At 35.9% G+C, this 20,233-nt stretch overlaps 1 protein-coding gene across 1 annotated transcript in view; it reads left to right on the top strand.

The window, feature by feature from the left end:
• Positions 1-20,233, top strand: part of DTWD2 (DTW domain containing 2) — a gene marked incomplete at its 5' end in the record, with an annotated part of 62,825 nt that overhangs the window by 5,282 nt on the left and 37,310 nt on the right. The window contains 2 exons of the mRNA XM_057419726.1: positions 525-619; positions 20,017-20,206. Coding sequence (XP_057275709.1) covers positions 525-619; positions 20,017-20,206 — 285 coding nt within the window. The remainder of the gene's footprint in view (positions 1-524; positions 620-20,016; positions 20,207-20,233) is intronic.

The raw sequence follows: 20,233 nt of genomic DNA, 5'->3' as shown, positions 1-20,233 counted from the left end.
AGCATAACGTATGTGGTAGTGTTGGTGCTGTTGTCCTGGTTACTGTGAAGTGACAGTGGAACAGATATGTTTATATTTCAAACTGCCTTTTCTGGTGCACTCAGAGCTTTTATTTTAACACCTGTTTGTGGAAATTAAGCTCCCTACTCATTTTCCAATAGAGACGTTAGATCCCCAACCTATTGCATGAATAGGTTAATGTAATAATTAATGTTAATGCTCGTTTTTGCCTACTATTTATTATTCTGTGAAATTTCATTGTACTTTTTGATACTGATAGCCCAGTTGAAATTTATGCTGGTGATCATAGGCTAGTTAAGACCAAGTTCAATACTGTCAATCAAAACAATAGGATGTGAATGCATCAAAATTGGGTATTCTTTTTCTTGTAGATTTTTTTTTCTGTTAGCTGACAAGCTTTTTTCTGTGTCCACTGTCAAAAGAACTTGAAAGTAAATGGAAACATTAACAATTCGTAGAAGCGCTCCTTGAATTTATTCAAAAGTAACCTTTCTGTTTTACAGGAAAGTCGAGTGTTAAGGACGGTGCCTTTGCTAGCAGCTTGTCTCCCTCCAGACAAGTGTAAAATTGTGGTTGGTCGACGTTTCAGTGAAGACAGGTGAGTGAGATTGCTTATGCAGTTTCATGTGTTCTGTAAATTATGGAGATATTTTTCTAATTTTTTTTTTTTAGTAAAAACACACAGTGTTCTAAATTTTTATGTTGAGTGTGCACATTCACTTGATACCAGCGTTTGGTTTCCAGCAAAGATAAATTACATATAATAGTCAGAAATACTTCATATGTCGTCCTCTAAGTCGTAGCTTTTACTGTCTCAATTTTGTGCTCTTGGGAAGTTTAGGTGGCTCCTATACCTCTCTTAGCTTTTTGCAGTTCTGTTCTAACCTGGTATTAGGTTTGTCTTGGTGTCCTCTTGGTTCCTTTTGTGTTAGCCTTGTCTGACAAACTATTTGGTATTACTGAAATATAAGTAATAGTTTTCCCTTGAGTGTGGGAGATTGTACTTGAGAAGGGAGTCCCGTGGTGAAAAACTGTTAGAGAATGTATAATTTAAAAATCTTTTCTCCTTAAAATTAATTATAAGAAAGAACAGCTTTCAGAATTTCTTTTATTATTCTGAGGCCTTGTATAATATTGGTCTCCCATATCGTATCTTTAGTCTTCATTAGAGGAAGCTAAGTCTTAGAAACCAGTTCTTGGTAGAAATGCTAATGACATTACTACACAGATTTTCAATGAAAGCAAATAAAAATCATGAATACCGATGAAATAAATTAATTCTAAAATTGAGTTTAATCTTTGGAGAACTTTTTGTAGAGCTCAGTGAATAAAAATGTCATAAGGTGATTCAGAATTTGTGCTCCCGCACCTTTGTGCTACCTGCAATAGTAGCTAGAGCACATTAGAAATATATTGGTTTTCTATTAGTATTCTATGCTAAAAGCTGTAGTAATTAAGAAGTTCCAGGCTACAGGGAAATTGTACTATCTTCCCATTAAACCTGAAAATGAAGCAACTTTTCATACTGATGTGCACAGGGTGGAACACTATCAGTGCAAGAAATAGTATACTATTCTGCTTCTAGTAAATTTCCTTAGATAATTTTTTTTTTTTTTTACAAGTGACGATTACAGTATTAAAGCTTCCTCAAGTTTGAATCCAGAGGCATTTCTCTAACCTAAAGGGAGTAATTTCTCTAACCTAAAGTATACTGTTTAGGTCAAAACCAGTTGTGGAATATCTCAGCCTCAAAATAGTTTAAATAGATTCATAATTACCTAGTTGCTGTGAGGCTTTTTTGCTGTAAAACATACTGGGGATGGTGAAAGAAATTGAAGGTTTCCTTCCTTAGGTTAATATGAATTTTGGTGATCTGACTCATCCAGATGCAGGGCCAAAAGTAATTAGGTGGTAGTCATACATTACGGGGTAACTGGGATGATTGAAAAGTTAAGCATTTAAGCCTCTGATGTTTATGACAGTGAGATTGAAAATAAGGATAATTATTTTTTCTGAACTTGTGTTTGGATGAAAGAGTGAATGTAAAGCACACTTTTTTATTTTACTTTTTTTTTTTTGTTAGCATATCCTTTACCCAGTTCTACCTTCTCAGGTCACCATTTCTTGTGATCGAAATCTGATAGAGAAATTATGTAGATTACCTTACTCTTAATTGGCCTATATTGCAGAACAGCTAAAGAACCAACTTTTGTGAGTCTTTCCAGAAGCAGACAGCTAATCAAAGCTTTTTGAAGTTGGTATCTTCAACATATAACTGGCACAGTAATTGTAAAGATGAGAAGTGATTAATCCAGTTGTTTTGAAGTGCTAACTTTAGATTTTTCCCAGTCATGTCCATTCTTCCTGCCATCTGTCATTTTAAGTCTACTGAAAGTATGTAGTGTTTGCAAAGTGACTTAGCTCAACAGATGGCATTTCTGAATTAAAAGACCAGGTCTGGGGTTTGTTTTTTTGTTTACTTTTTAACTTTTTTTTGTATTGATTACATTATTTTCAGATATTAGGGTTAGTCTTTGATGTGTTAAAATGATTAAAAGTGAACAGCTTAGTTATGAGTACTTACTGAATATTGGTATTGTAAAAACAGCACTTTTGTGAGTTGTTAATATTTTCTGTTCAGTTCTTTTTACAGATATACAATGAACCCAGTATCACAGTAGTTTGGCTGGCTGGGGTTTGGGTGGGTGGGGTTATCATCACTGCCAGATTAGAGACTGAATTTTTATGTAAAAGTTTAAAGCACTTGTTTGTGTGTCTGACATACCTTACTCATATAGATGCTGAGCCTGTTAAATATAGGTACATTTTATACTTTGGCTAGGAGAACAGCATAAACAAGCAAAGGACTCAAATCACTTGTACTAAAATTTTTAAAACTTTTCTGTGAAACAAGTTTTCTTACTTGCACAAGGTCAGGATGATTCCATGGTAACTGGAGTTTTCGCTTCTGACTTCATGAAATGACCATGTGTCATGCAATGTACACTGAAAAATTTATAGTAAAGATTAGCCAGACCTATCTAAACAGTGGTAGGATCTGGTTAATTTCTAAATTGACAGTAGTTTCAGTTATTTCTATTAATTTATTTATAAAACTGTTGGTTTTGTGGTGTTGATGTTGCAAAACACAGGAATATTTAGAGTGATTACAACCTTGACAAAATATGTTCTACCAGTAAATTTGACTAGAGGTTTTTCTAGCGGCCTGTACTATAGTTTTTTGAACCTTCTAGAATAGAAAATGTGAAAGATTTAAAAGTTATTTGCTCTTGATATCTCAAAATATTTTTATCCTGTATTCATGAAACAGATGGATTTTGTAACTGGTTATAATAATTGTAATCTGTGTAACTTAATCACCTTCATTAGGAATGGTAGGAAAGTGTTTATATGCATTTTTTTACCATTGAATTAATTTTATTTTTTCCTCTCTCACTTAGAAACATTGCTTTTCTCATGGCTGCAGTTGCTGTTTGCTTCTTGTCTTTTTTTTTTTTCAATTCTGTTTTTTGTACTAGCATCTCATGCCATTCATATTGGTCCTTTTCTGCCTGTCAGCATTCAGATGTGCATAATTTTCTTTCCCTTTTCCTCTGCCTTCCTTGGTACATTCACATGTTGGAAATTACAGATGGCTTCTGTCTTTTTTTCCATTCTTTAAGTCTTCAGCAGCACAAATCCAGATAATATTTCCTAATGTTTTGCCTCTTATACTATTACTTAATATGATTATTTTACAAATCCCTGACTGTTTTCATTGGCTACCACCTATCCAAGCCCTTTGTGTTTGACTTAAGACTTCTAGGTCTTCCTTAGTTGTTGGTATCTCAAATTCTCTAGGATTAGTTAGGATGACTTCTGCTTCATAGTTCTTGATCAAGACCTATTTTTATTAAATCAGTATCTCTGGGTCAGTGCTTCTGCTTATCAAAGGCATATATAATTCTTCAAATGTAGTGTTCTTTTAGATTTCTAAATATTCTCGCCTCCTTATGAGTAATTTCTAGCACCTTTGTACTTTCTGCTCTTAGTCAGTCATCAGATGGCTTCCAGTTTGACAGTGTTCACTGCCAATATTATTAGTCCCAAAAGCCACTTCCTGATGTCCACTGGTGTATCAGAACTTACTTTCTGCAATCACCTTGTTCTCTTCTTCTTCAGTTCTGCTATCTTTGCAGCTAAAAAATACATTTTCATTTAAGTCAACCCAGCGTATTTTACAGCCTTCACTGCCACCCATCATGATTTAATTCCTTGAAAAATGCAGATATTCCTCCAACTATTTTGCTGTCTTTCCTCAATATTGATGATTTTTCTAGGATAATAGTGACAGAACATAGTAATGTGGGTTTTGTTCTTGTTTTGTTGACTTTCCTTCATTCCACTCTGCACTGGCAAAAAAATTATGTTTCTCTCCTCCATTTCTTTCTTCTATGTTACATATTTCTTCTATTGACACTTTATCTTCTGATTTCTCTTGGCCTAGTTGCCTCTCCTCTATTAGCTGTCTTTCAAAACCTTATTTTAATGGTGGGATATCTTCTACATTTTTATATTCTCTTACTGTTCTGTTTCTGTCCCTCTATCATGATTGTGACTTGGAAATGATGTTCTTTTCTGGTTCAGTTTTATGTATTGTGATTGTGATATTATGTATTATGATTTTTTGATTTTGCTGATTATCTACAGATGTGGTGATATCTTGGCCAAATGATGAAAACTTGAACTGCTCTTTTGGAGTAGGAGAGGTCCTAATTCTCTAACATGTTCTGGTAACTGTTAAGCTTGAGCTTACAATTCTTGTCATGACTCTCATCTGTTTCAAATGCTATAGCATTCTTTTCTTTGGACTTGGTAAACATAAGAGTCTTTTCCCATGAAGGTCCATCCAAAATCCTGCTGAACAATTGTTTTGTCAGCTTATTTGAACTGCTTTGACCTGGTTGTTTTACAAGTCAGTATGCTATCTCTTGTCAGACTGAAAAGAAATACGCTGTTTTCAGAGCTTTTCTTTGCCTGGTGCCCCATCATACCACTCACTCTTGAAATGTGTACTTTTACCTCCTGTTACTCAAAGATGCCTGTTTGGTTTTGACTGTTAGTTGACTTTTTCGTGTGGATCTGTTGAGGCCTGATTGGTTGTCCTGGAAACACTTGTAGCTAGTCTTTGCTTTACCTCATTTTGCCATAGATTTTAATATGCGCATGCAGAATCATAAGTCAGTCTTCAACTATACTGAAAATACGTGAGGTTTGTGTTCAGCATTATATTTATTATAAGTTTCTTAGTCTTTTACTTAATCTGTTTTAGATTTAGTTTATTAATTACTTTGATAGAGACTAGGTATTTTTGGGCTTACAACTCCTCAGTGAACTGATGATGTCTGGTCTCAAAAAGTGAGGGCTTCAGTGCTTGAATAATACAAATTAATTCATTAGAATTTCTACCTCCAATTTGCATATGCAGTTGTAATATTACATATGCTAGTGTAGCAGGTACTATTTTTAGTATATCACGTTTGTGCCTTTCTAAGCACATTAGTGTGTGATTACATGTGCAGGAACATACATAGCTTAAATCAAATTTGGTCATGAACATATGTGTTGGTGTTGGAACACTGAATGTCTATTCTTTTCCTCCTCCTGCTCTTCCACCAGATAAATTTGCGCTTTTTTGGAAAACTATTTCATAATGAATTGCATTCAAGTGATGACACTTAGAAAATGTTTCACTGAATGTTTTGTTAAATATCCTACAAGGGCTGGCTGACTTCAGCACTAAATGTTTGAAATTCTGACTTCGGGCATTTTCAGCAGTAAATTTAAGTGTACGCAACCCGTTTTAGCAGAGCCTGTTTCCTGTGTGTTACACTTGCACTGGGAGTACTCCAGGAAAAGAAGTCTATTGAGCTCCTAGTAGATTATGAAGTTTGCACAGTAGCAATGATAAAGGTGATAAAGGGGGACCAAGATGCCCATTTTGGCACACTTGAAAGAAGATCACATCCAACAGTCTGCCCAGTAAAATATGTTCAACAATAAGTTTGGGTTTTATGATACAGATTGCAAGCCATGCATTGAAAATGAAATGTTGTCGTTAGTACACATGACATAGTGAGCAGAAGCAATTAAAAAGTGTGGGGGAGGACAGTAGGGTAGCTAGGGCATCTATCGTCTCGATTTGTCTAGGTAATTATTCTTTCCTGAAGGTAGAGTTAGGGCTAGTTTATATAGCTGAACATACAGTGAGCAATATGATTTTCTGAAACTGCGGTTACAGAAACATTTACATTTGAAGGATGTTTATTGTGATACTCTTTATAGAGACATGGTACTTTGAATACATTCTTTGAGCAGTAGATTTGATATTCACTGTGAACATATTAGGGAAAAAAACAACTATAGTCTTATATTCATTAGTAAAATATAACTTCTGGAATTTGTGTTCTTTTTAGGCTACTAATAAACTTTTTGCAGGCAGTTGTTTCTGAATAATAATACTGTTTGCTCTGCAGGCATTTCTGGCATATACTGAGCAGAGATAGCAACTGTATCTAAAATCTTAATGTAAAAAATTTTAATAAATTTGGTATTATAATTTTTATATATATATAGTCATATAAACAGCCTTATAACTATTGCTTTTACTTTAATTTCATAGTTTGTGGCAGTTTGAGAGGGGTGATTTTGCCTTTTTTTTTTTTTTTTTTTCCGGGAAGGTAGTCTAATTTTCAAGCCTTCTCTCTTTGCAAATATTCACATTTCTGTAGTTAGCTAATTCTGGGCATTGAGGTAAAATTCTGCAGTGTAACGAATTATCATGAACAGGAAAACAGATGCAAATATCTCTGCATCCATCAGCTTGTCATTTAGGACAGTGAGGGGGCAATTGCAAGTTTCTTTGCATTGCTGTCTGAAATAAAGCTATGCAGATCTCCAGTACACTCTGCACATTATATTTGCTAGCTCTGCTACAGTTAAGTAGTTTAGATCAGAAATTAACTGGGGACTTGAGAAAATTTGTAACTTCAACCAGTTTTGAAATAATAAAATGCAAGTTATTTGTTTTAATTTTATAAAGCTGTTTCTAGTAATTCATACTGTAAGTATGGTACTTTTCTACTGCTTGTTCATGAATAAAAATATTCTTACTGTATCCAATATCAACTAATTGAGCTTTATCACTTACCAAATAATCTAAAACTATTTGCAACATATGGTTCTGTATTCAGTCAACTTTCTTGTAAGGCTTTTTTTTAATGTACTTCAGTGTCATTGTGTTTATTAAACTAAATATGTACCTTTTTACTCCTTGTCTCAATCAACGAGTAAATGCACCCAGAGATCAGTCTGTTACAACAGCATGGGGTTGGAACTAGGTGATCTTTAAGATCCCTTCCAACCCAAACCATTCTATAATTCTATGAACTAGTGCAAAATTTATACTGATTTCTTTTTGTTTGTCCCATTGAGTACAAAGTAGCAGTTATCTGGTATTAGTAATTTCTTCTCTGTTTAACTTTTCTAAGTGAACTTTGTTGCGGATACTTGGTGTTAATGGTAAAATTAGTTGCATTAGCCCAAATTACAGATGAGAAACAGATGTGTTACTTCTTGAAGCAGAACTTGGACCTGTTTTAGAGAAACAGTAATGGATGTAATTTATTTTAAAGGGATGTGGCATTTTTAGGTACACTTATTGCTGCTACTGTTTTAAATATGTGCTTTTATTTCCTGAGCTTCAGTTTCTAATTTTCTTGTATATTTTTGCTGTGTTTAGGGGTTTTGTTCTGAAGTTTTCTCTGTACAGTTCTCTGCTTTGTTTTCTTGATATACCTGAGATACTCTTTTCCTAGTATTCTGGGGGTGCAGCTTTGAAATTCCTTCCTCTCCCCCTTGCTCCTGACTGGGGTTACGTTGCATTTTGAGTTTTTTTCCCTACTAGAACAAGTTGAAGGTTACTTTTGTCTCTGGTGATGACACTTCAAAAATTCTTCATCAGGGGAGTTGGAACTAAATGATCTTTAAGGTCCCTTGGAATTCTAACCATTTGTCATGGTTTAGATCCATCCAGTAACTCAGCAGCACGCAGCCACTCACACCCCCACTTTTGCTCTCCCCCTGGCAGGATGGGGAGGAGAATTTAAAGAATGTAAACCCCATGGGTTAATATAAGAACAGTCCAATAACTAAAGTACAATATAGTAGTAGTAGTACTACTACTACTACTAATGATAGGCAGAATAACAAGAAGAGGGAATATAAAACTAAAAGGTAAAAGAAAAAATAGTAAACACAAGTGATGCACAGTACAATTGTTCCCCACTGGCGGACCAATATCCAACCTGACCCGAGCAGCTCAGTTTATATACTGGGCATGATGTGCTGTGGTATGGAATACCCCTTTAGCTAGTTTGGGTCAGGTGTCCTGTTTCTACTTCCTCCTGACTTCTTGTGCCCCTCTTCACTGGCAGAGCATGAGAGACTGAAAAGCCTTTGTTGCTACTGTGCATGACATGTTGTGCTATGGAATGCCCCTTTGGCTAGTTTTAGGTCAGGTGTCCTGTCTCTACTTCCCTCTGGCTTTTTGTGCCTCTCCTCACTGGCAAAGCAGGAGAGACTGAAAAGACTTTGTTGCTACTAAGCAGCAACTAAAACATCAGTGTGTTATCAACATTGTTCTCAGTCTAAAGCTGAAAACATGCACTAGCTGCTAGGAAGAAAAGTAACCGTTTACAGCTGAAACCAGGATACTATCCTATTATTCTATTCCTCTTTTATTCCCCTTCTTCAATGTGCTTGTTTTGGAGAGAAGTACAGGCTTTTAGAATGTGTGTGTGTTAAAATCCTAAATTTTAGCAAACAAGTTGCAAATAATGCAATACAGGTATTTCAGAAAATGTTTAATTGGATTTTTGCAGATGTAGAAAGGAATTTGTTACTGAAATTAAGGTTTTAGGTTACTTAGAGATGTTAACAGGTGGCTAGCTTGTGTTACGTAAAAGGCAACTTAAGATTCAGTGAAAATCTGTAAAAGTCTGCTAGAATTACTGCAGTTCCTCCAGCTGCTTTTTTTGTACAGGTCCTACATGCTGCTTGAGAAAGGATTAGAATTCTTAGGCTGGATGTATTTGTTAGAGAAGTGATTTAGCCCATGGTTATGGCATCTAGGTATTGCTAAATTATGCTAGGATTCTCTAGCAGTTAATTACTTAAAGAAACTGGGTATAACTTCATGAAATGATTGCTGCTGCTGCTGTTTCATAGAAAGAATGTTCATTTTCTTCATAAGAAAATTGTGTATTGATTTTTCTTTTTTTCCATGATGCTAGATAAACCATAAATTTTTTTTGATAACTCTTGTATGAGCAGCATGGAAAGAGGTTACTTGAATGCAGTGTAAAGAAAAAATGTATCTACAGTAGAATGTGGCATCCTGTGTTTTAGTGCATAATAATCTGTTGTTGGATTGTGTTTTGTGGGTGGTTTTTTATTTATTTTTATTATTACTTTTTTTTTTTTTTGCAGAGGAATGGGGAGAAGTTTGCAATAACGTCTTCATTGAGGAAGTCATTAAATATTTGAGGGAATTGGTATTGAGGTCCACTAAGAAAGCAAACACTTGCCAAGATAATGGCTCATGCTTTTCATTTCTTGACAGGACTGTACCTTGGGCTGCCATTTAATTAATTTTCAAAGCTGACCTGCCCCTGTTACCAAATATGGCTGTTGTCATATTAGTTAGAAGACTCAAGTTTTTAAATGTTGAGATTGGTTGAAAATTGTTTTTCTAGGAAAAAAAAGTAAGTATTAGTACTCTAATAGTACAGACAGGAAGTAGTTATCCTTTTATTACTAGCTTATGTTCTATTTTTATTTTAATTTAAGCACAGTACACAGTGAAGAGAAATAAATTGAAACTGGTATAATAGAAGACACAATAAACCCAACCCATTATTACCCATTATTCCTTTTTATTCTAGTTTATTAAGTGTTGCAGGCTAGCTCCACTTGTGACAGTAACAAGAAACTTGGTATGACATACTAGGGTGCTGGTAAAGACAAACTTACCTCTGTTTAATTTACATATTTATGCTGTAGGAACCAATGGAGGCATTGGTAACAATGTTTTTCATTGGGGAACTTTTCAGAGTTTTTGCTAATGAAGTGTTTTATATACAGGTTTTCATAGATCAAAAAGAATTATTTAATAAGCTGTATTTATGACCTTTTCTCTAGTGGATGGTAAAATATTTACTTGTAAAATTACGGTTTCCAAAATTTAAAAATATATCTCATGATTTGATCTTTTGACCAAGATAATTTTTTTATAGAATTGATCTGTTTAAAGGGGAAGAAAAATTTCAAATTGTGCTAGATACCAAATGTCATCTATCTACAAAAAATAACTAATACGAAAATGCTTTTTTTCCCCTCTTTCTGGGTATCTCTTATGCTTCAGTTCTGATCCTAAGGGACTGTTTCCAAGTGTGGAGATGATAGAGGTTTGTTGCTGTTAGTTTTAATCATTTTATTACCTTATGGGAATTATTTAGATCAGTATTCCTACAATCTTCAGGTGTCAGGAGTATTGAGAGAGGCAAAGGCACATACTTATGACCAAGGTGAAATAGTAAAAATGATGAGAAAAGCTGAGAAATTCCCATTAACCTGATGTTTTCCACCGATAATAAATAAGTGTCTGTTCTGTAATATTAGAACTGTTTGGCATGAACAGCAGTGTTGGATTTTTGAAGTTTGAACACTTACGTTTCGCACTGGCAAAGTTTAATAGATCCCTGTTGAATTAAAAACATTTAGAGAGAAGCTGAATATAGATGTGTAATAAAATGTTTATGATACAAAAACTGGATTATAATGAGATAAGATAGTGTTTAAATTACGCATCTCAAGAGAATGCATCCCAGAAACAATGAAATGCCACTTGCCTTAAGTACAATCATGAGAACATACCAATCTGCTATGGCAAAGTGGCCTGATACAGTTCAGGCATGCATGAAAGATATGAATAGTTCTGCTTACCAGAGATTGTTGTCAGACTAAATGGATTATATAGGTCTGCAATGCCTGCTGCATACCAAAATGAAGGCTGAACAATGATTTTGTATGAGAAGCAAGTATTGCAAGTATTTCTGTTATACAGTTCAAGACCATAGTTGCACATTAACATATCTTTCAGATCACATCATCTTTTTAAGCTGTACGTAGCTGTCAGTCATGGAAATATGGGTAACAGGTAAGAAATTTTGTAATGATGTATTTATAGAACTAGAAAATTATTATCTTGAGATTGATCTTAATTTTAATTGTTGCAGTAAATTGCTACCTTGATTGAAATGGAATACTTCAACTGTAAATGATTAAAAATTGTTTTTTCTTGGGAATTTCAACATTGTCTAAAGTCTACAAACGGCTTACGAAAACACACAGCTAACAATATGTAAAAATGCAGCAAGTACAGTGCCAGGAATGAATTTCCATAGGAAAATCATGTGTTATTTAGTACCTCCTTAAGAACACTGGAAGCATGGTGTGTGTATAGATGATATTCCTTCAGTGTCATTCCATTACTTGAAATCATTACCTTAAGATCAACTAAAAACCAGTGTTGGCATTTGATATTCATAACAGACATATATATCACAGCATAGCTGGAAAAGTAGGGAGAGAAAGATCCTCAGGATGCCACTGTTACTCCCCTATGAAAGTGAGATCAGTTGCATGCAGCAATGGTATTAATACCATGGACACAAGAGGCTGCAGAATTCTCAGCGGGTCTGTTTTAACATGTAAACTTAACTTATTACCATTAGAAGGCTTGTGAGGTTTTGTCCCTGTTTGGTTGGAACCTTCATTGCTGCAGTTGTACTCATTATTTCTTTTCTTGCCCTCTGTGGACACAGAGAATAGGTTATTTCCTTCCTCTTGTGCCTTTGGAGACTATTAACTAGGTTTCTCTATGGTTTTCCCTACAACCTTGGTTTATTCATTTTCTCTGTGTCTTGCTGTACTTTTCAGTAGACATTCTCCAGCTTGTTAACACCTGTATGTTTGTGGTTCTGCATTTTTTAGTTTCATTTTGTAAGAAAGGACCCTGTTTTAACTTCAGTAGAGTACTTTTTGAGGTGACCTATATTCTGACATAACAGCTGACTTGTTTATTGATGCTGGTTGTATCGCCCACATGATTTCACTGAACAGGTCAACTGTGAAATTCAATTTTTTGAGGTTTTAATTATTCCTGATTTTATTTATAACTAATTTTTCCCATGGATTAAACTTCACTTTAGTGGTTCATTTTGGGCTTTTTCTCACTCCGATATTAATGTGCTTATTTTTCACGTAGTTTTCATGGAACTCACTTAGACTTGTTCTATGCTTTTATAACCATCATTATCATCTTAGTGAGTGTTGTATCAATATTCATATTTGCTTATAGTTCTTATATTTTTAGGGTTTATGACATCAGTGTTAGGATTTGGCAAAAGTTTTTGTTGCATTTCTTTTTCATCCTTTGCATTTTATTCCCATAATTTGCACTTATTTCTTCCGTGGAAATAGTAACTTTCTTTCCTTTCATATTTATTCTTAGAATTGCCTGCCAATTCTGTGAACATCTGTGAGCAACTTTTGTTTTTAGAATTCTGTTGTCTTTTTTTCTATGATTCTATGTTTGGAAAGCTTTTTGGAGAGTCTCTGCTAGTTTTTAGCAACCTAGAAATGGTTAGAAAAGAAAATCTGAAACCATCTGATTCTTCATATGTCTCCAGTTTATTCTTTTCCTCTTTAGTTATTAGCTAGAGATCCACAGAGAAAAGAATACATCTTGCTGTGCCTTGCAGGCTTCAGAGAAAGTAACTCCTTTTTTTACCTGAGTGTATTTTTCAGGCAAGCTCTTCTATTAATGTCCAACATATGTGAATTTAAAATCTCTTTAGTTTCTACCAAGTGTCACTTATATCACTTGTATCATATTTGTATAATTATATTGCTACATACTCATTTTACAGTAATTCACAAATGTAAATCATGCCTTACAGGCGACAAAGCTATTTTCATTATCAGGCCTTTTCTGGTAACATCAAATGAAAACTGTTATAAACTGTTACAGTTGTAATATTTCCAAAAGGAAAAATTAAGTTTTCCTGTTTTTTTTTCCACCCTGCTCTGACAGTAAAGATCTCAGTTAATGATTGCCTTGGCTAGAGGCAAACATTACTGAGCTGCACATCTTTTTTTCCGTGTTACACATGTATGAGTGAATTGTGTATATTTGTAACTTCCTCAGGTGTTTACAGAAACATAGAATGATTTGGGTTAGAAGGGACCTGAAAGATCATCTGATTCCAACTCCCTTGCCATGGGCAGGGACACCTTTCATGTGTAATGTATTCTTCTGAGATTTTTACTTAAGTGTTGAGTTTTGTGGCTTTGAAGTGTAGTCATAACTAATTTACAGGAAGCTTTTGATAAGTGCTGTTAATAGTGCACTAGTGCATGTGACATATAAGAAATGATTTGCTTAATTGATTGTCTTGATGGCTATTAAATTAACATAGAACAACTTTGTATGTTAAATTCTTCACCTGGTCCACTTCTTTAATAAGAAAAGTTGTTTGTGAAGTAGCATGCAAAACAAAGTAATTCTAAACCCTACTAAGTCTGGTAATATACTGAAGTGAAGTACCTAAATTAAGTAGTAACTTAAGTAACTTAAGAAGTAAGTTTTCGTTGTCACTCAGGAGTTTATACCATTCTTTGCAGTGTCTTTAAGGAAGGCTAAAGAGGAACAGACCATTTAAGAGATCTTTTTCATGTGTAGGAATGTTTTCTTTCTTTTTTTGCCCTGACACAAAGTTCTGAATTCTTTAGAAGTCAACAATCTTCTGATCTGTAGAAGAAAAGTACTTGTTTAGAAATTCTGCTTCTCAGTCTTCTCTTGAAATTTGGTGGCTTCAAGGAGCCTGCTATCAACATTTCCATTCTGACTGGAATGGAAGGTAAAATTCAAGTCCCCATTAATTCTCTACAGTTAGTCATGCTTCACACTAAGACAGACTTCTACAAAAGTGCTGTATAAGGATCTAGAACTGTGATGTGGAATAAGACGTAACTTCAAGTAGTCTCCAATACTGACCCATAACCATACTATTGTTCACCCTCTTTCCCTCCCATTTTAGCCTCTTGAGCTTACTGCTATACCCCTTTACTATGCCCAGCCTCGATGTGTGTGCTGGTACCAGCTCACAGTCATGTTCAAGCATTTGCAGATATGGGAGACACTGGGGAGAGGAGGTACAATTAAAGGAGGAACTTTTTTCACTTAATTGTTCTGAATCCAGGTTGTCATAAACTAACAGACAAACTCATTTGCAGAGATGTTTCATAAACAAAGCTTTTTTGTGGGGCATGTTGTCCAGCTATCTTGCCTACAGCGACTGGTGTCCCCAGCACAAACATCCCCCCTCATTCTGCATCTGCACTGCCAAAGTTACATGTCTTGATGGCAGACGTGTTGTATTTTTGCCATGTTTGAAGTTGCAAATGCTGTGAAACTGTGTATCGCTGTATGCTACAACATTGCAAGAAGAGCAAGATGACAGTTTTTTGACTGTGGGCAGCTGCTGTGTGAAAATCTTCCACCATCATAATCAACTGTTCCTTTGGTAGCTTGGATTAGTTTACTCTGGTGTGACTGTTCATGCTTATGCTCCCAAGCATGTCCTTGTGCTTATCCTAACTCAGCCCTCTACTCCTAACTTATCTTTGTGTTTCTGTTGGGTCTAATTTCCCCACGTATACAAGTACAGTTGGAATATAGAACTGTGTTCCTGAATTTAAATAAAACCAGATTGAATGTAAAAGAAACAAACAAACTAAAATCACCCCAGATGGTAAAGAGCTCACAGAAGAGTGGCTGCAAGCCTGGTGAGACTTAGGCAATTCTCTCCTTTTAGCAATTTGGAGGACTTGGCACCAGAGATGTGGCTTGCTGTGAAGTTGCTTATCTACCTCCCAGGGCAGCGATCTAGTGTGTGTCCTGAAATTTCTGCCTAGGCATTCTAAACAAGGCAGTCTGGACTGCCAACTGACCTGGTACTGAGTTTTTGACCTCACGCTTGTTTTACAGGGGAAATTTAGACAGGCTTGAAAAGCAAAAAAATACATTTTCCCAGGCAGCACAGGACTGAGCAAAGAGCTTCTGCTGCTGCTTCAAGGAGAGTTTCAACACTGGCATATATGCTTTAATATTTCATGAGTTGTCATGAATGCAAACATCAGCCTTAATGAAATTATCTCCTGTTTTTTTAATAAGACATACTATTTATCTGAAATCACTCTTGTAATTAAACAATGGAATACATTTTTGGTATTAACAAAAATATAAATATTTACATTGTTTAAATGTGAATTTATGGTGGGATTATATGTGCTTACTTCTAGAAGTAAAACTCAGAAAATCTAATTCTTAGTCCTTTTACTTACATACAGTAGTAAGCTTAAGCATACAAGTGAAAGCTTATATAGGGTGTGATCTACATAAGGTTTGGCTCAGGTTTTCAAAATAGCTCAGCAGGCAACTGCCCTATTTCAGCATTATGGTGAAGTGACTAATTTTTCACAATTGTTTCCTGTAAGTTTCCTTTAAAATCATCTGACTCTTGTAGAGAAAATCCTCCCTACAGCAGTATTTCAGAAGTAGCGTGTGATTAAATATACTGCATTACAGTGTTTGCCCAAAACAAGAGTGTAAGAAGCATATTCTTTCTAACTGGCTGTGAAAAGTGATATTATTGATATGCAGTTGCCATTTGAATGCCATAGCAATTTCTTCAGTTAACAGATTCATTCTTATTTACCAGATAAAAGATCGGTCTTCTACAGAGACTTCTAATTTCTTTCACGTTTCTAATTAAATGAAGTTGAAGGTTGTACATAAAACTTTTTTGGGGGACAAATTCTTAAGAGTGGTAGTATGTAAATAGAAAAAGTGTAATTGCGCTATATATCAGGAACAAACTAACAGGAAGCAAAGCCTTAAACCTTAGCAAATACAAAAACTTCAGTGGAATTAACAGGATGTACCTGTATAGAAATACATACTGAAATTTTTATTTCTTTTATACAAGCTGTATCCCTTTTTAAGCAAATCATTAGGTATTTATGTTTAGCTCATTCCTTCTTTGCTTCTTTAAGGAAGGAAGTACAAGCGTGTTTTATACATGTTTTAATAAAGTTACTAACACCGAGTGTCAGTGTGAACCACAACCTAGAAGGGGTTATGCAGCATGTATTTCTGAGAACCTGTTCAGAGTGTTAAATAACTTTCTGCATGTGCTTGGTGTCACTCTAAGATGAAGTTGGTGGACAGTAAACAATTTGGAGATTTGAACTCCTACTAGTCTGTTAAATGCTATGAGTTCTTATAGCAGTATATGTATAATCAGCCCTCAGATCCTAGGTTAAACCTGTGGGACAAATTTACACAATTTGTTCGAATCAACCTCCTGTCTTTGCTGCCCTGCTGTTGCAGACTGAAATGACTGGAAATCTTGGATGAATATACATTGAAAATAATTGTTTTCAGATGAATAGCATTTTGAAGACAAAGACTTGAGTTGTAGTATTCATGATGTGAACTTGTAATGCTTCATAATCGTTACGGTTTTGGATTAAAGAATTTATTATTTTTTAAAAATCATCTAAGACATATCAATGATTTGAAAACTCTGCTATCCCATAATTAGGATACTTTGCTCTTCAAGGAGTTGCGTTCTGAAGACAAACATCGGAAAATAATGACCAATTTTCTAGATTTAAACCTTGAGTCCTAAGTAGCCTGTTGTGAGATAGGGTAAACTAAAATGATACCAAATTACCATAATGTAAATAAAAAGTTTAAAAAAATAGTGGTCAGAGAATTTCCATGTTCTTCTATTTGCCACAGATTCATCTTACAGGTTTCCTGTCTCTATTTACACTTTAACATTTCATGTCGCTGTTTTCACTATTCATTTTGAAAAAGCATTGCTTTTTTAATTTTTTTAATTTTTTTTTAGTAAATGATGTTGACAGTAGTCAAAGAATCATAGAATGGTTAGGCTTGGAAAGAACCTTAAGATCATCTAGTTCCAATCCTTCTGCCATGGGCAAGAACACCTTCCACTAGGCCAGGTTGCTTCAAAGCCCCATCCAAGTTGGCCTTGAAAACTGCCATGGATGGGGCATGAATGATGTAGTGATGAATGATGATCAGTCTGGACTGTTTGCCCGTGTCCTGGGTTCAGCAGTAGCAGTCATGTTTCTCCTTCGTGGTAGCTGGTGCAGTGCTGTGTTTTGACTTCCAGCCTGGGAACAGTGTTGGTGATACCGATGTTTTCAGTTGTTGCTAAGTGATGTTTACCATGACCAAGGACTTTGTGAGGCTCATGCTCTGCCAGGGAGGAGGGGAAGCCGGGAGGAAGCAGACGGGGCACCTGACCCAGGCTAGCCAAAGAGGTATTCCATACCACAGCACGTCATGCCTGGGGTGGGGGGTAACTGGGAGTTACCTGGAAGGACATGGGCTTCCAGGTGGGTCTCGTTTCTTGGCCGGTGGTATTGTATTCTCTTCCCTTGTTATTTTCTCTTATCATTGTTGTCGTTGGTGGTAGCGGTGGTGATTTGTGTTGTACATTGGTTGCTGGACTGTTCTTGTCTCAACCCATAGGAGCTGCACTCTTTCGATCCTCCTCCCCGTTCCTCTGGGCGAGGGGAAGGGGAGAGCCTTGGGGGGGAAGGCCCTCAATTGCTCTCAGCCCGGCACCACTCACTGGGAGTGAGTGAACAAGCTGTCTGGCTAGGGTTTAAACCATGGCAGCCTGGGGGAGCAAGGAAGGTCAAATACTGGAATATTAACTCTGGTATACTAATTGTAGTTCCCTTTTCATTTCAGATATTTCCTGTATGGTCCTATATGAGTCTTAAGATCAGGACTTGTATGTCTCAGGCACTGCAATTCTGCCTCAACACTGCTAAAATTGTGTTTTCACATATATCCCTAGAGAGTGATAATTTAGTGCACAGATTTGAAGTACTCCTAGTATATAAAAACTCAAACCCTATTATTAACCACTTCTTTCTTCTCTAACCTTCCTCCACCCCCCCATAAGAAAGGGGTTCTTTCTTTAGTTTTGGAGGAGTTGTGCAGATACCCAGTTTCTGGAGTTTAAAACTTGGGAGTTTCTCTGTGTGAACTTACATACTGACATCCTGCTTGTGTGTCTGTGTCTGTGCTCTTGCACCTGTGGGTTCTTGATAGGTAGCATGGAGAGCCCATTTTGTGTGCTGGCTCTTCTTAACTTCCTTCTGATACACCTTATTTTCTCTGATTAGCTGTACTGGCTTCCCTTTCCACTTTAGAGCACAAAAAGTCACACACTATTTCACCTACATATTGCTCTTTTCCTCCTCCCACATAATTTACTTTTTATAACCATATTATAACCTCTGAGGTACTATGCAGAATTTATTTCTTATTCATTGTCACATGCTTCAGACAGTTTTTTCTTTGTATTTCTTCTTGCTTTCTAATGGAGATGATTCTGAAGATTATATGATGATACTGCTGAAGTTCATTCAAGACAAGTAATACTGTCTTTGTTACAAGACCAGCTTTTTGAGATTCTCCCTTACCAGCCTTACTTGAATAGGTAGTTTTTGAGGCTTGCAATACTACTGAAATGACAATGCCTTTCATAGTTTTTTATAAACTGACTTACAGTGGTGTCCTGCAAAAACCTCAGGAATTTCTATGTACATTCACTGAAGACTTTAAAGGCATTAGTTGTTCCTCTGATACCATTGTCAAAAGTAGAAGCCAACAGGAAGGAAGAAGAGAGTGTACAAGTTAGGGGACTGTAACTGTAAAAGTAGTAATTTAAAAAAAAATAAAATTGAGATAGTAAAATTTTCAAAAATAACCTGTATGTGTGGACAGTGAACTGTTGATGTTCTTTATATATTTAAGGTTCTAATTTGGGTGACTGTAGTATTTTTGGGCCAAATAATTGAAGAAATTTTGCTAGAATATGTATGTTAAATTTTGGTAAGCAGTTCAAGACATCTTTGCTTTTAATAGACATCAGCCTTTTAGAAAGCTAACCTTATGCTGGGCTGCATCAAAAGGAGTGTGACCAGCAGGTTGAAGGTCATGCTGCCCCTTTATTCTGCTCTTCTGAGATCGCGCTTGAAGTAGTGTGTGCAGTTCTGGTGACTTCAACATAAGAAGGACACGGGGCGCCTGGAGGGCAATAAGGAGGCTGGAGCACCTTCCGTGTGAAGACAGGCTGAGAAAGTTGGGGCTGTTCAGCCTGGAGAAGAGAGGGCTGCGTGGAGATCTTGTAGCCTTCCAGTATCTGAAGGGGGCCTACAAGGATGCATAGGACTTAAACAGAGGAGATTTCTATTAGAATCTAAGAAGAAAGTTTTGCTGTGAGGGTGGTGAGGAACTGACACAGGCTGCCCAAGGAAATTGTGGCTGCATCATCCCTGGCAGTGTTAAAGGCCAGGCTGGATGGGGCTTGAGCAACTTGGTCTACTGGAAGGTGTCCCTGCCTGTGGCAGGGAGATTGGAACTAGATGATCTTAAGGTCCTTTCTAACCTTAAGTGCTCTATGATTAGAGACTTAATGATTAAAACATTGGAAAATATTTCTGATGTATCACTTTATCAGTTTTTCATTGATTACTTTAGTGGGTGTTTTTTTCATTCCCCCTTCAGAAGCTGAAGGAGAGCCAACAACTTTAGAGGTGTTGAAAAGAGAAAGTGGTAGCTGAGCAAAGGGAACTTTTTTGAAATTTAAGTAAATTTTGGAGATGAGTGGGGGTTAGTAACTTGAAATATCTGGAAATATGTATTTGCTGTGAAAAATTTTAATAATTATTGTAATTTAATATTTCTGTGCATTGAAGGTATCCTGAATTAGCAGCTGTGTGCAGAAGTCCCAATACTCTAATTCTGTATCCTGGAGCTGAAGCAACCAATTTGGAAGAAATTGTTGTGCTGTCTTCTAGTCCATCTGTTATGATTATCATCGATGGAACATGGAGTCAGGCTAAAGATATATTTTACAAAAATTCTCTCTTCCGGCTTCCCAAGCAGGTGAGTTATAATGTATATAAGAAAAAT

The sequence above is a fragment of the Pezoporus wallicus genome, unplaced genomic scaffold (genome assembly GCF_028554395.1).
Source record: "Pezoporus wallicus isolate ANWC-B61680 ecotype Strahan unplaced genomic scaffold, APGP_CSIRO_Pwel_v1 contig_4664, whole genome shotgun sequence".
Classification (NCBI taxonomy): Eukaryota; Metazoa; Chordata; class Aves; order Psittaciformes; family Psittacidae; genus Pezoporus; species Pezoporus wallicus.
The sequence above is the reverse complement of the archived record's forward strand: the minus strand, read 5'-3'. Positions and strand labels throughout refer to the sequence as shown.